Raw genomic sequence first — 13,945 nt, 5'->3', positions numbered from 1 at the left:
CCCTAATGAAGTCATGTGAAGTGAGGTGTTTAAGTTAAATTTAATTCTTAAAGGCTCCTAAAACAGTCAGCAGAGAGAAAAAAGGCCTCCAACAGAGATATTCATCTGGCATGTCTTGTGTGGATCAAAAGTGTCAGCCATGTATCTCTCCTGTATTTTTGTAAATATATTTTATATCAATCTGATTTTCAAAACAATTAAGATATTTAGAAAAAATAACATTCCTCTCAGTTTAGTATTCTTATAGCTCAAATGTCTTGGGAGAACAAACTGTTTTGAGGATCCGAAACACTTCAGTAATCCTGCAGCATGCAGGTCATTCAACAAAGTAAAGCAGGCCATAATGCACTTAAGCAGAAAACCTCATTGGTTTCAAAACCAATGTTCTGCCCTTTAAACAATTCGTGCTCTATTGCTGAAGAAGCCAACCTCTGAGGTGGAACCATGCATGACTCTTCAGGTAGCTGCACTTGTAGAGTAGGTAATTGCACAGAATAACAAAGGATTACAGCGCATGCAGCTCAGGCTTAGTATGTTAAACCTAAAATAAGAGTCAAACCTCTATCTGCACTGGCAGACAGCTTGTGCATTAATTTTTTTCCCACCTCCCCATCCAAAACATTATTTTCTGAATTATTGTGGATTACACACACAACAGAAAGGAGACGCATTAGCCACTTGTGAGAAGCAACCCCCAAGGAAAGAAAAAACCCCAGTAATAAAACATCACACAAGGTTACGTACGAAAAAAGGTGAACTGCGTCACTTTTCTCTCTGATAAAATCCCTCCTATATTTCATAAACTCACGTAGAGTCACCAAGGGGTTTTCAGATATGGTGAACTTGTTATCAGTAGCCCAGGTTTCCATGGCAACCAATACTATCCTGGTGTTAAGTTGCTCTTTATATATCTAGTACATTAACAGAATGAACAAATATGTCAAATAGAACAAAGGTGAGGTTTACCCCTTTTTTGTAATCGCTTGCATTTTTACATAACTAAATATTTAGCTTATTCCAGCACACTTTACATTCTCATAGGTAATTTTATGTCCCTTAAAACTAACAACATAAAAACCAAGCAAAAATAAAATTTTAGGCTTAATTCTTCAATCAGTTCTCTTAGCCTTCTCTTAGCCTACACAGGCAGAAGTACATAGAAGAAAAATGTGATTTTTGAAAAATTACTACATTCCAAATAGTTCAAAGATTTGAAATTAATGGGTCTGTTATAACAGCCAGCTCACCCAATGACACACAAGGGCCCTCTTATGTGGAACAATGATCTATAAAGCCATATTTTTCACTGTTATATACATCTACGGGAGTACTTCAACTCATGCTGGCTGAATCACAAAAAAAGGGCCATCCTTTCAATGTTGTGTTAACACTCCACACCAAATACTTTCAAGCATTCTCTTCTTCAAGCAATACTTTTTCTAATACTTTTCTGCAGTGAGGTGCAAGAGCCAGCAGCTCATTCAATTTAGTATCATAAATATAATCCATATAGTTCACCTGTAGGTCTCTATTCTAACTCATTTACTCAAGTGCACTTTTTCTGGAGAAATTTTAATGCATTAGAATTTCAGATTGTCTTTTGGGTTTGAAGTTGTCAAAACAGGGATCCTGTGCTAGAAATTGTCATACCTAAGGTGGTCCTTAAAACTCAGACTCTCAAGGGACCAATCCAGCAAGATACTTAAAGGTTTAAAGCCACGAAACAAAACCCCTCTGATGCTTTGTGTTAGACAAAAGCGTTATAGGTGAATGATCATGGTTCTAGATGAAAATTTGTAATCTTCACATGCATTGCTATTGTTATACCATGAACTGATAACTCCTGCATCTATCGTCAGGAGAATCTTATGACTCATCTCACACGTAAAAGAACATATAGCTGAGTGATACTTACTAAATCTGCCATGTTCACTACTGATTTAGCATAGCTGTTGGTATGGCCAACTGACAAGCGGTGCTTTTTACACTGTGAAACAAGCACAGACCAGAAACAGGTACAGATTTCAGGAACACAAGGTCCATTTCCAAAACAACATGAAGTAAAAACAAATTATATCCACAATAAAGCCTCTGGGCAAGGTTTTATCTCTTGTGCTGAATGTAATGTTAACAACCAATAATAGAAAATAGCTCAGAAATGCACATTACTGATACACTTTACAACAGCTGTTGTGAGGATGTATGAATTCCTCTTTAGAAAGTACTTTAGGATCTTTACTGGAAAATTATATAAGAACAGGAACATTCTGTTACTCTCTTCATTATCATTATTGTTGGCAATTTTAAAATTAATCCCAAATGCCAATGCAGAAATTAGCAACAAAAACTTATATAGCTGAGACTCCTTAAGATGTGTTATCCCAGAAGTGCCTGCAATCCATGTTTTAATCTATCAGACTCCCTTTTGGTTAAATTTTCTCTCTTGAGCTGTTTCTGGTTTTCTTCTTGTATAGTTTCACACTCCTATAATGCCACAGTAACTGGTTCAAACCACTTCAGCAATCAGAATCCAATGGCACCTTTACTGAAATTTGTAATGCAGTGTTATAAAAATGGCACTGGAAATAGCTGTCCAGATACTCCTATTTGCAGAAAAAAAAAAACAGTTTATGAATGAGCATCACGGGTGTGAAAGTCACAGGTACCTCAGAAGAATTTAAGACAAAGTGTACAAGATTTTCAGAAATGTTTTTCATTTTATGCCCCATGATGCTTGATTTTAGAATGAAAATTGTCCATATCTTCTGGAAGTAAGGATCTTTTCATGGGCAAGAAGTTTCCCACAACTAGGCCATAGGAAAGGCATCCTTTCAAGCAGGAATGGGGGCGGAAACCACCAAAACCAAGGAAATTAGGCCCAGACCAAATGATATTTCCTTCTCACAGGAGGAAAATATTTGGCTTCTTTGATACCTGGCACTTACCTCAGAGAATAAACTCCTAACTGGACTGATTCTTGCAGTAGCTGTGATTAGACAAAATTAGGAAACATTGTCCTTGAAGAAAACCTGCCCGAACTGATAGGACCCCAAGGGAAAAGTTGTGGCTTCAAGTTTTTAGGATCAAACACAGTTACACTGATTTAAGGAATTTTCATCTAGTATTATTAGTTTTAATCCAAGAATTTATTCCTGTGTTCATCAAACTGAGCTGGTGGAGGAGTACACTGTCTAAGGACAGTGGCAGACTCCTTGTACACTTGTACACTCTCATGTCTATTTTTGCCAATTCAGGTATTGCATGAGGGAATTGCTGCACATTACACAAGAAGTAGACAAGATTCATAGAAATATTTTGATTTTAAAGCCATAAGGGACCATAAAATCATCTAATGTCACCAGTCAGATGGGCACTACCAAGCTGAACTTTATCCAGCTAGTTCAAGAGCAAATCCATTGTTTGTGTTTGAAGCTACCTTTGAACACTGCAAGTGATGAAGAATTTGCCATTTCTTTTGATATTTCCTTCATCAGATGATCAATAAATCATCTCCATTGACATAAATTTGTGCTTTTTCCCATTTAAATGAATCTGGCTTTTCTTCAACACACTGTTATTATGACTCTTTCCACTATGTTAAAAACCTCACTGTATTCTCCCAGAGAAGTTTAACAAAATCATTTTCTCTACATTGATTGGGACATATCAAAAAAATCTATTCAGTTTTAATATCCCCATTCTCCACAGCTGCTGCACAATTGAAATAACTGCACTGTGTATTGCAGAGTGCCTGTAACTAAGACAAATGCTCAGGAAAGCCAGAAAGAAAATCATCAGCTTAAGCCACACTGACGTTAGTTATTTTCTGGCCCTTCTTTCTGATCCTCAGGCCTAGTTGGTGAAATTAACTTGCCAAAATTCAAACCAACTTTATCAATGAGACCATAATCCCTTCTATTAAGAACATACTGAATTTAATCTGGCCTTATAGTGTTCTTTATCGTTATGCTCTCTGGATAAATAAAGACAATTTGAGTCTAACTATAAGATGTTGAAATGTGTCAGCCTTACCATTAGATGATCATTTACAATCATCAACTCAATGTATTTTGTTTCCTCTTCGATTTTACGTGGAATCTGACGAACCTATGGAGAGAATATAACTCTAAGAGAGCCTAACAATACAGAGAGAGTGTAACTGGTAACAAACATCTGCACTTAGTGGCTTCCTCACTTTAACCAACAGGAATTAAGTCTCTGTTTAGAACATTTATTTTGAAACAAAATAAAGTGAAATAAACTAGCTACTTGTCACTATTGCCACTTAAAAAATTATATAGGTTTTATTATGGGAGTTTATGATAAAACTATACTCAAAATGAGCAAAAATATTTTACCTACTTTTTCATTTACAATGTAGCAGCATTTAAAAATTTCCTAATGCTTGAGGTAGGTAATGTCCAAGAGAATCCATCAATATTTAGCATACATTAGATAACTCTTTTTATATTAGCTGTACTGATATAGAGATCTCATGCCAAACCAGCAGGAGCAGCAGGACTCCATCTGGACAAATTAACTCAGCAGACATGAAACAAACTACATGGCATATTCCTTATAAAGAAGCATATTGGCACTTACCTGCCTTTTCCTTCTTTTGTGTCTTGGCCTTACAACAAAATTCTGTGATGTAGTATTTGTCTGCCAGAACTCTAAGCAGAAAACACAGACAAATACATTGAGTATTTACAAAAATATAACCCGGAAACTAGTGACCCTGATGCAACATGACAGTAGGATGGCATTCTTCATCACTTCAGATGCAGCAACAACTCATTTTTTTAAGTTTCCAGCTAGAAGGGAGGCAAGACTACAGATGCTTCCCAGTAACTAAGCTCTTATTAAAAATTCTACTAGTGATAATCTGGGTGTGTTGAAACAGATGATCTGTGGGTGTCATGCTTCAGAAAGCAGAGCAGATGTTCTATGCCAAAACTTTACCAATACTGGGCATGAAATATTATTAGCATAGTGCTTCCATGGAGTGAATCACATTTTTGGGAATTCAGCAGACATTCACAGAGCTCTTGCAATAGCTACCTAAATTAATAAGAAGAGCATGGAAGGCAGAATTAATGCTTTAAGATGATTATATTCACAAAGCAAAATATGTCAGAGTTGGGAGAAACCTTATGAGATTTTGGCAATGCTCACTTACCAACACAATATTCCTCTGTGCTAATCCCTCTGTGTCTTTAACTTCTTAAACCTCTATTCATGAGCATCAAGTAGTTTATTCTTTTGCCAAATCCTTTTCACCAAATCTATTACTAGCCCCTCACGGAAAAGGACACATTATAAACTAAGCAGAAGACAACATTTGCTCTCTCCCTTTCAAATGTCCAATAAGTAATTTTCCATTTTTAATTTTAGATTCATAGTCCCTGCCTCTCTTTTTCCTATATGAAATAAAGCTCTTTCCTTATCTTGCATAAATGTGTTTGCTATTCACCCAAGAAGATCTTGCTTTAATTCATGCAAATTAAATATTTGCAGTTGCTTAGTTTGTAATAATGTCTTTCTCCTTTTACTGCTTTCCCTCTTTTGTGATGTCTGCAGCTTTGGACATACTTTCAGTTTCAATGAACTGAAAACTTTTTCAGTGTTCCAGTGATTTTACCAGTCCTGCAGATAAGTAAATAGTCCTATTGTGTTTATAGAACATCCCTATAGTGCTGTAGGATTGATGGAGCTGTGTAAATTAAGGTGCTTCCAGTTCACATATCTTTGTACACAACTTCTACTTGTTTTAAAATTCCTGACCAGTTCAGTTTTGCTGGTGAGACAGGAAAGTTTCTCACAGCTTCACTTCCATTAATGTAATTGTACATTAATTGTACAATTTCTGCATGAGATTCAAAAATAGGATTAAAAACCATGCTGATATGTATTTAACAGGACTGCCATATCGCAAAATCTTAAAACAAAAAGCTGAGTTGCCCATCTGCCAAGACATTGCCAGGCCTAAGTGATGATCTTAACCATGAGTGGCAAATTACTAATAAGACAAACCAGGGAAACAAATAACGACTAACTGGTATTGTCTTGGGTAAATTAGGGACTGTAATGCCATTTTGGTATGTGTGGTTTGCAGATATCTTTTCACGGAGCAACCTGGACAATCATAGGCTCTCTGCTTAAAAACGTTTTCATGGTTACACCAATGTACTTGAGGACTTTCTTTACAAAAAAGACCAAAGATAAATTAAATCACACTCAAGCTCTTTATTTATTGCTTAAAGACTTGCAGATTTTTGAGCTTGCAATGAAAAGAAACTAAATCTTGAAAAGCTTTTTACAATGTTTATGATTATGTTTTATGTATGTTAATTAGTTTAGACAACTGGGTTTCCACCTGTCATTTTTGGTTTTATAACATGTGTAATGAAACTGGTAAAAATAACACTTTTCAATCAATAAAATCATAATTTACAGTATGTATATAGGGTCTAAGAGAACTTTACCAGCAGACGTGATTATTTTACCCACAACCAGAAGTCAGTCATCTCTAAGGGAAATGATGCAGCCATTACCATTAACACATTAACACTGCCTTATAACTCACAAGATAGATAAATGTACACAGATTGCATTTCCTGCCAAGGACCCTCAGGCAAAAGAACACGACTAGGAAAATCACACGCAATGTTGATAGTTGAGAGAGCCTAGCAAATATTTTGATGGGAATATACTACCTTGAAAAAATGTAATGAAGATTCACAAAATCATAGAATCATCCTGATTGGAAAAGATTGCTAAAATTGAGTTCTACCATAAACCTAATACTGCCAAGTCCCACTAAACCACATTCCTAAGTGTCATATCTGCATATTTTTCATGTGATCCTAAAAGAAAAGGACATCTGTTATGCATTATTTGAAAAACAGCACCTTTAATAACATATTTTCATCTAAAACCATGCCAGGGTATTGTAGAACTGACAGAGATTGTGAGAAAAAACACAGTGTAGTAAATACAAAGTCAAATGTTCTAAGTGTGCCAAGTCATCTGTCCAAGCTTGCTTATTTAAAATCCTCATTATTCCTCAGACCATTGCAAAGCACAGTATAGTTCTTTTCTGCAAAAGTTTGTGTGGTTTTTTTTTAATACCCAGGAGACAAAAGAATGTATAAAGTACATTGCTACTGAACCATGACAAAATAGGATGTGCTTTTACTATCACTGATACTGAGTAATCCCTATCACTTGAATTTTTTTCTCTAACACCAGTATTGAAGCTGGATTATTGAAGTTAGTGATCTCTCCAGTTCATTCTTAATGCAGTGGAAATGCTGAGTGGAATTCTTACCTTATACACACACTCTTCTAAAGATAAGAGAAAAATCTTGTCTTCACAGAAAATCTCCTTAGGCCAGTCAAACTGATAAATTATGAGAGTAGTTATGATGACAGATGCCAGCACAGTGCTTGCTACTGCTAATAATAATTTTGTTGTAGCACTTCCAAAAAATCAATCACAACAATACTATTAGCAATTAACTGCAAGTATTATTTAAAGGAAAAAAAAAAAAAAAAGTCAAGACAGAAGTCAGACCTCTCCAGACTGGCAGAAAAGAAGCAGAGATACTGATGGAGCTCTCACCCTCTGGAGCTGTGACTATGCATGGAGGATAACTTACAGACAGATATAAATTGAATAATTGCAGACAAAGAAAAATGGTGGGTTTCCTAATGAGGATATAATATTATACATGTAATTACACTGCAATTTTCACTACAAACATCAGAAACACCTTTTCAAACAATTTTACGAAAACAAGTATAGGCATGTGGGAGAGTAGACTGTGAATTAAAGTCAATTTCTCCATACATGGGATCCTTAACATAGTGATGGAAGAGTAGCACCCTGTACCTCTTATTCACATTACAAATACTTCCATAACTGAGAAGACTACCACTCTGCAATTGAATTTCTTTTTAAATCTTTTCTACAATCCTGCGATTCTAATTCAATCTAGAAGACAACATTATGTCACATGCTGGGCTTTATACAGTAAAGCCAGCAACTATTTATTTGTTATCTATAGTAAAATCAAAACTGGACAAGCAAGTCTGGATTTTTGTGGGAAGAAAAAACCAAAACAAGACTATGAAGCACTAGTTTGACAGTTTTTTGAAAATCAAGAGGCAAGGTGAAACTGGGGCATTTACTAGCAATTAATCCCTTTTCATAATTTTAAAAACAGAAAACAATTTTATTCCAAAATCTTGAAAACATAAAGTTTCACTATTAGGAAATCTTACAAAATGGCTTATAGATAGTAAGTACCAACACTAGCAGTGTCTTAGTTTAACAACCCGAAACAGAAGATTTTTTTTAAACTCAGCATTAGTTGCATTATTTCCAATCTTTTTAATTATATGCCCTCAAGAAAATATGATAAATGATGCACTTTATTATTTGACCTTATGTTCAGCAAATTGCTCTCATTACACTACCATCTGTGCAAGCACAGGTAGCAAGCACAATACGTGTGTAAGGAAGTTTTGTGACAGAGAAGTCAATGCCTTGTGCAGAAGTCATGAATGAGCCTTTTGTGCTCATGTCCCTCCATCCCAACATCGCCTTCACCTCACCTGGGCAATCATCATCATAGGACAGGAGGCACCAAGCTGGGACACTGTTTTTGTTTAGATTCAGACAGACTCCTTCTTCAGAAATGAAATTAAGGCAACTTTGAGCAATTTCCTTTTTTTTTTTTTTTTCCTTTTTTCATCAGCTCCCTGAATGATTCTACTTTGCTTAACAACTGCCAAACCTACACAAACTGTGCTCCAGGGACAGACACATCAGCATGCAGTACTCAGCACGGCAAGATCTCAGATCCAATTGTTACCATAGGACAAATACCTTGTAACAAGATGACCTAACAACTGCAACTCTCCTGAAGAAATTAATCTGGAGGTAGTTTCTACCAAAATGTCAGTGTATATGAAGGACATTGATATTTATCTGGGATATATGTTGTAGAGCAGGAAAACCTATCTGTAAAACTGGCAAATCCTTGACAGAATAGGGATATGTCATAAATACTGCAATTTTAGCTTCAATTAACAAGCCAACTGCGCAGATGAAACCCCATTTCTTAAAAAAACCTTTCTCCCTTCACACACAATATGGGCATTCATAACTACAAGCACTTGAAACCACTTCTGCCTCCAAATTCCTTTGCACTGAAACGCAGGGCCCTCGTCATGGCCAGTACTGTGAAAGATGCTGATGGGACTGGGATGAGAGCCACTGAACAGCAAGGACATTCAGCAACTTCTTGTCTCCCAGGCTTATGCTCACTCCATGGTACTCACCTTGTATCTCAAAACAGGAAAAACCCAGGAAGGGTTATCAACCACCATCAATGTGGTGTTTATTTTCATCACCTCTAGGCTACCTCAGTCCTTTCTTCTCTACAACTACTAGCACATAATCCAGCCCACAGACCACATGACCTCTTAAGAGAAACACATATCACAACATGAAGGTCTAAGATAGTTTTCATTCATTTGATTCAGAATCTTTTCCTGTGCTTTTGCTGTTTCAAAATGCAGGGTTTTTCAGTGTTTTTTAATTAACTTGGGTAAAGGATGTATATATAACAAAACAATATACTCTCAGAAGATGATCTATCAAATAAAATCAACAAATTTGGCCTTAGACTAAAACACTCAATAAGTCATGAGTATTAAAAAATCATACCAGATGGCAGGTCAACTGAAGGAAATTCAAACAACTTGGATTTGTAAACGGAGTGGAAATGGAAGTCATCCTGAAATAGTAAATAATTGCCCATATTACACCAGGAAAAATTAATTCATCTCATGAGCATTAAACAGACAATTCCAAAGGTTCTTGTTACCCAACACATACACCAGTGAACATGCAAGTTGCAAGGCACCATTGCTCTACATTCTTCTTTTCCCAACTGCAGTGTGATGGCTAATGCCATATTTAATCCCCTTTTATATCTGAGTACCTCAAATACAGTGGCTGAGCACACAGAGCTGGGCCTAAATTCGGCTCCCAGAGCTGCTCAGGGAGAGTCAATGAGAGTCCCAGGAGCTGCTGAACTGGAGTCAAGGATGAACCAGGAGGAGAATGATACAACAAACACAGAGCAGGAAGTGCCAGAGAAGGGGACTGGGACTCACAGGTTTCTGTTGCTGACTCCTCTGGTGCTGGAGTGCTCTAGAGCCAAGTGCTACAGAGCACATCCATACAGACACACCACTGTCTAGTTTTTGGAGGTCTGCTTTTGTCCACGGAGTGTCACATTCAAGGTAAATGAGTTGGGAATGAGGGGATGACCCTTTGGTCCCACGGCTTTATGCCTACCCTGTACCCATGGATGACTGTACTCAAAAAACACAGCAGGACTTCTGTAAGTTCTACTTACATCTGAAGTGTAGTTTTCATCTGGTTCAATAAGGTAAGTATGATTCCCATCATAGAACATCCCACTGTCAAGAGCAGGAAATATAAATACAGATTTAGTGAACAAACACTAGTGCAACATGGAAGTAACTTCTTAAAGTTATTATACTTTAAAACTTTAAATATTTGGGAAAGGAAGAGTTTAGAATGGTTTCAGGAACTGAATGCAATTCTGGATCAATATTTTGTTTCTTCACTTCAAAAAGAAAGGTTTTCTTCTGTAGTAAAGCAGACTCTTCTTTCTTCCACAAATCTTTTCTACAATGCATATAAAAACAAAATGGACTAATTTAACCAACTGAAAATCCAGTTCAAAGCCCCCAATCCCATGCAGGCGATATCTACCTGCAACAGATAAATAAGGAACCTGTCTTTAGGAACACATATTTGGAACACATGCATAGCTTTCCCCAAATAAAAATTGTATTGAACTGAATGATCCTTGTATTTTAATGGTTTTTTAATTAACTTTTTCCTTAGCATTTGATTTAAAGAAAGTATTGATACCAATATTGCTATGTAAGAGCAGAAAAACAAAGGTTATTTCTTATATCAATACGCTCTAATCTTCAACCAAACCAGAATATTTTTAAAGTAATTTTGCCTTTACTGCAGTGGCATACACACCTGGTTGAGAATAGGCTGTTTCAGCATGTCCCTTTCAAAGGGCCACTATAAAGGTGTTTAAGCTTGGCCCTAAATATGAACTGTAAATTCAAATTTGGCACATAGCACACAACAACAACAGCATAAAAGTGAGATTATTTATTTACTTACTTTACTGTTAAAAACACCTAAACCAAATAGGAATTACAAGCAACAAAAGCAGATACTTTTCTTTTTTCTTATGCAGCATTATTCTTTTAACAGCAAAACTTACATTCACAGAAGTAACCTGAGTTACTGACTGTATAACATATATCAAGTATGAGCATAACTACAATGTAAAGCTGCTTCACCTTTCAAATTACATGTGCCTATTCTTTTGAAATAAATACTCTCTATACAGTTTAAGCAAAATATTCCAGCATCTGCTGAAGCTTCTTTGGATGATATTGGGGAAGATCCTGTAGCTCTTTATCAGGTAAAACTTCCTTCCCTCTAATTGCAACTTTAGTTAAGGAGGATCGGCAAGTTGAAGTGCTGTCAGCGAGGAGCTCCTCGTGAGACTCTTCTCCCAGTAGCGCTGACCTCTGATCAGTCATTCAACAGTGACAAGAATAATCGGCACATCTGACCACAGACCTGACCTGCCCACACAAAGCATTCACGGCTCTTTTCCAACCAGCTACCGTAGACCTGATGTGCTCTGGATAAACCAGAGCTCGCGGGTGTGTTAAAGAGAAAGAGGACATTTCAAAAGCCTGCGTTTTGATGAGTATATTCTGCAGATAATCCCGTTTGTAGCCGCGACAGCCGAATTCCCAGCAGCCACGGCAGTTTCTACATTGGCCGCCAGGAGGCAGCAAGAGCCCAGCCGTGCCCGCTGCCGGAGCCCGCGCCTCGCCACAGCGCCCCTACAGCCCTTAGAGCAACCGCGGGGCTCGGCATCCCAAACCTTCCTTGTGTTCACTATGGGGAACCGCCGCTACTGCACACCCCAGAAAACAAACAACACAAAAATCCGAGCAAAATGGCTTGCTCGAAGTTAATGTTGAAGAGATACGTTTGTCCTCAGCCAAGTTATTAAGAAGACATCCATAATTTCAGGTGTTCTGTCAGCCTGTGATGGATTTAACTAATACAATGAAGGACACAAAACAGACATTACTAAAAGAACTCATAACTTATGATTAAAAACCCCAACGTTTTGTCACATGTATGAAAAATTCTACTATTACTGGCTGAGATCTAAGAGAGATACTAATATGCAAAAGAGGAGAATGGCACGACCTTTAGAAATATGAAGCTTGTTAAAGGCATCTGTTCTGTCTTATGTACTTCCTAAAATTCATGAAAGCAAAGCTCCTGCCCCGCTTGTCTTACAGAAGACAACTCTCCCCAGCTACCCTTACTCCAGCAAGATACTCCAAATTGTGGTTGAAGCTAAGGAGCTCTGATTGCCAGTGTGAGTTTCTAGTAATTACTTATCATTTAAAATCAACTGTGGAGGAGCTAGTTGAAATGATGGAAATGCAGTGTCAGAGAATGTGAGTTTAACAGAGCTCAGGAAACCTTACTTTCTCATACTGGATGCTTGAAATACCAGCCTGATTAGAGTATGCTTGTGTGAAAGAACTCTGCTGATATTTCATTATATCGGGGGAAAAAATGGAGGGGGGTAAGGAGACAAGAGATAGATGAAATATATATATATAATGTATATATATGCATCATCCATCATATAACTTTAGAAGGGACCAATTTGGATATCAGGCCATTTAAGAATACAGAGCAGCAGAACAGCTAGTTTTAAGCATAAACTCACAAAAAAGAGGGCAGGGAAAGACATATGCAGGCTCTCCTTCATTCCTGCTTTTTCTCCTAGGAGTTAGCAGGGGCCAAGACCTAATGGATCACTGCTAATGGAAGCCATGTAGTGGCTCAGGATGCATTAGGAAGCTACTATTTTTAGGCTCACTGTCCATACTTCAAACTGGGCTCAAGTTTCTTGAGCTGCACAGCTGTAAATCAGACAAGTGCAAGGATGACAAGTCTTCATGCATCCACCCCTTCATAGCAAAGAATATACAACTATAAAAGAAAGACACTACTCAAATAAAAGTACTTTTATGACTGATACCATAACTACAGAATAGTTGCAGATAGACAATAGGCCGAAGAACATTTCCATCAGCTAAACCTTGCTTCCAAAGAAAAAGGAAAGCTCACATGATCTCCACACAGGCTCACTTGGTGCCATGACTTTTCAAGCTGATGTCAGTATTAGAAGTGCTGAGATCCTGTAATTCCCAGATGTGACAGGCACTTGGTTGATCTGAAAACCTGACTAGCATAATTCAATAGTGCCAAAAGGAGACAGGTCCAAAAGCTGTACAATCCAGCTTCATGTAACCTTCAGTTGACAGAGGCTTTAATTAAATTATAAGTAAAATTATGCACTTCAAATAGAAATTATTGTATCCTCCTATAGCTTTTCTTCTAGATTCTTCAAGATTTTACGATATGCAAGGTATTACCCCATACAACAGCTTAAGGCCAGAAATTCTGCTAACAAAAAATGGATAGTGTGGGATCAGTTCTAAACTGACATTTTCTTTGTAAAGAAACAGAAAAGAAATAAAGTATACATCATCATAGCAACAAGAAATAACCCAATTTCCAAATAATTCATTGGCATTGTTTTTATTCTTGTAGAATAGGATGTTTTTAGCTACTTCTATGCTGCTATCTCTATAATAAATTATCTTAAAACAATACCTGGCCACAAGTCCTCAGTTTAGAAAAAGAAGGAAATTCTGAAGATTGTCAATTACTTAATATTGGTGACAAACTAGTAGGAAAATAAATGGC

At 37.0% G+C, this 13,945-nt stretch overlaps 1 protein-coding gene across 8 annotated transcripts in view; it reads right to left on the bottom strand.

The window, feature by feature from the left end:
• ADAM22 (ADAM metallopeptidase domain 22) overlaps positions 1–13,945 on the bottom strand; it is a 115,142-nt gene that overhangs the window by 46,353 nt on the left and 54,844 nt on the right. For all 8 annotated transcript variants that reach the window (XM_083869117.1, XM_083869119.1, XM_083869118.1 and 5 more), the window contains 6 exons: positions 10,434–10,497; positions 9,737–9,806; positions 4,603–4,673; positions 4,033–4,107; positions 1,916–1,987; positions 745–911 (listed from right to left, as the gene is read on the bottom strand). In XM_083869117.1, the coding sequence (XP_083725243.1) occupies positions 745–911; positions 1,916–1,987; positions 4,033–4,107; positions 4,603–4,673; positions 9,737–9,806; positions 10,434–10,493 (515 nt within the window). In that variant the 5' untranslated portion in view covers positions 10,494–10,497. The remainder of the gene's footprint in view (positions 1–744; positions 912–1,915; positions 1,988–4,032; positions 4,108–4,602; positions 4,674–9,736; positions 9,807–10,433; positions 10,498–13,945) is intronic.

Source organism: Zosterops lateralis (assembly GCF_965231275.1).
Source record: "Zosterops lateralis genome assembly, chromosome: 1".
Lineage (NCBI taxonomy): Eukaryota > Metazoa > Chordata > Aves > Passeriformes > Zosteropidae > Zosterops > Zosterops lateralis.
The sequence above is the reverse complement of the archived record's forward strand: the minus strand, read 5'-3'. Positions and strand labels throughout refer to the sequence as shown.